This window comes from Amphimedon queenslandica, unplaced genomic scaffold (genome assembly GCF_000090795.2).
Source record: "Amphimedon queenslandica unplaced genomic scaffold, v1.1 AMPQUscaffold_8722_Cont19338, whole genome shotgun sequence".
Lineage (NCBI taxonomy): Eukaryota > Metazoa > Porifera > Demospongiae > Haplosclerida > Niphatidae > Amphimedon > Amphimedon queenslandica.
Window position 1 is genome coordinate 1 of NW_003551005.1, and position 2,570 is coordinate 2,570.

Genomic DNA, 2,570 nt, shown 5'->3' on the forward strand with positions numbered 1-2,570 from the left:
TACCATGATATGTATACATGTACATGTACAGTATGTCTAAAGTTATGTACATAAGTGAATGCAATGATCAGTTACCAGTAACTCCTTCACTTTATTTCATGTACTTGTCCTCTTGCTCTGCCAGCATCTTTGCCGAAGACTTTGCATCAAAGAACAACTCATTAATCTCCTGAACATCCTCTGGAGCAATGGAGTCACGCCCATTAATACGAGCTAGTATACTAGCAGGTGTTAAGAGCTGTACAGCATAACGAAGAGTCGTCTTCACCCCAATATCACCGAGAATATTCAAAGACTCGTCATTAATTTGAATACCCTCGGTCTGCAAATGGATACGGAGTATTTGAACCGTCTCGCTTTGAGAGTAAGGCAGTGTACGTATTATCATAATGCGGTCCAGTAGATCCCTCGGCATGCCATGAGGAGCTGATAGATCAGTACCTTTCACTTGACAGTTCCCACGATTAGTAGCGAATATGACGATGGGAGCTAGTGAAGACTCCAACACATGATGTAAGTATGTGAAGCACTCGATATCAAGCATGTGGACTTCATCAATGAATAATACCCCAGGGATGAGCTCTGCCACTCCTTGATCAATGTAACGATTAACAACCTTGTTGATTTCTTTGCGTAGCTTGTCAGTGATTTCCGTCTTCTTTGGTTTGAGAAGTTGGCCCATCATGCTTTGCCATATTTATGTATAAAAAACTCAATAATACCCTAATAGACAACATTATATTAACCACACCCACCACTAATTAATAAATTACCAGTCTCAGTATTCCATTAACGTTACCAGTAAAAGGTTCCACTGGAGGATGGGCTATACCTAACCTACTGAATACTTTATAAGGAATATAATAGTGCCTGTGGGGAGGGGATCACGTGATACCAGCTAATAGGCTCTTACCTGTACCATAAGAGGAAGATAAGGATTGGAATAAAGAAAAGAATCATGAAAACAGCAAGCATTTCTGGAAATGAGCCACTCCTACAAAGTAACCACACCTAGACTAGATCCACCCAGGCTCACTTATCATATCATGACATGCATACTTTGCATTCCCAAGCGAGAAAGACTATCAAAGATAGGAGAGTAAGGAGACTAGATAGTAGGCTTAGCAGCAGTCCAATTGCTTAAAAGAAATGGTTTTACTATATAAAAAAACCTACTAAAATCAACTCCCTACACTCACTGAAGCCAGGTTAGTTATATATATTTCCTGTAAAACCTGCACAATCTACATTTACTGTAGCTAGTGTACTGTAGCGCAAAAATTAATGTTTTTTTTTTAATCCTCTAGGTGATCATATAAGGGTTTGTCATGATTTATATAATCATCACATGTTGGTAGTGGAAGTTATCAATGATCAAGAATTGCGTGTCATTCATTACACTGTGCCTGATGATGGTGCTACTAGTACTAGCGATGTAAGTAGTGCAGCTTCGTTTTCTGCTGCTTCCTTTTCTGGCAGAAGCACTGAAATTGCAATCATAAAAGAGGAAGTTATCTCTGTCAACCCAGATGATGACATTGTTGAGCTTGTGGAGTATGATGATCCTAAAGTTGTCCTTTATGAAGGCCAAGAAGCTATAGAACGTGCACGTAGCAGAATTAAAGAAAAGAAGTATAATCTTCTGTTTAAAAATTGTGAATCATTAATCAATTGGGCCATTACAAACAGAGAAGAAACTGGCCAAGGTTTAGCTGCAATGATCCTAGGAGGAGCTGCTGCATTAGGTATAGCTGCAGCAGCAGCAGCAGCAGCTTCAGTGGTTATGACATTGGGACTACCTTTATCAATAACTTTGGCTGGTGCAGCTGTTGCTATTAATCAGTTTGAACAAAATAATAAGCATAAACAATCAGATGAGAAGAACAAGAAGAAATAGTGGACATAAGATTACATGCATAGCAGCAAATCAACTGTTACTTTGATGAACAATGTTCCGGTAATTTAATTGAGAGTAACTATTCATCAAGTTACATGTAATACAAACTAATGACAGCTTGTAATTTGACAATAACATCATTCCATAAGTGTTGTTACATTACAACTGCATCCTTAAAATTGTAAAATATTTGTCTTTTTAAAAGCAAGTTGTTATAAAAATAGCATATATTGGCAATCTTGCCAAAAGTTAGTTTGCTCATAGATAGTGAATAGTCCTAAATAGACAAACACAGAGCAAGTTGTGAATATCCTTGTAATTGAAGGATAAGACCACAGATTAAATTGTGTCTAGAAATAAAGTTAGTTTGCTTTACCACAAAAAGTAGCTACATCTACAAAAGAACTTGGCATCAAGCCAAGACGACACAGAGCAAGTTGTTATAGAAATAGCATATAATGGCAATCTTGCCAAAAGTTAGTTTGCTCATAGATAGTGAATAGTCCTATCTATGGTTTGCTTCAACCGCACCCATAATTGAGTAGTCATGCTTCCATAATTAAATAAGAAATAACTTTTCGTATGTTTAATAACAATGATAATAGTAGGTATGTACATGTACATGTAAAGCATAATGTACATAAGTGAATGCAATGATCAGTTACCAGTAACT

General features: G+C 37.1%; 1 protein-coding gene across 1 annotated transcript; it reads right to left on the reverse strand.

Moving 5' to 3' along the window:
- Positions 1-14: 14 nt before the first annotated feature.
- Positions 15-870, reverse strand: LOC100636307 (ruvB-like 1). Its single transcript, XM_003391500.3, has 2 exons — positions 774-870; positions 15-723 (listed from the first exon to the last, which is right to left on the reverse strand). Exon 2 carries the CDS (start codon positions 683-685, stop codon positions 92-94), a length of 594 nt encoding a protein of 197 aa, XP_003391548.3. The 5' UTR covers positions 686-723; positions 774-870; the 3' UTR covers positions 15-91.
- Positions 871-2,570: the final 1,700 nt, after the last annotated feature.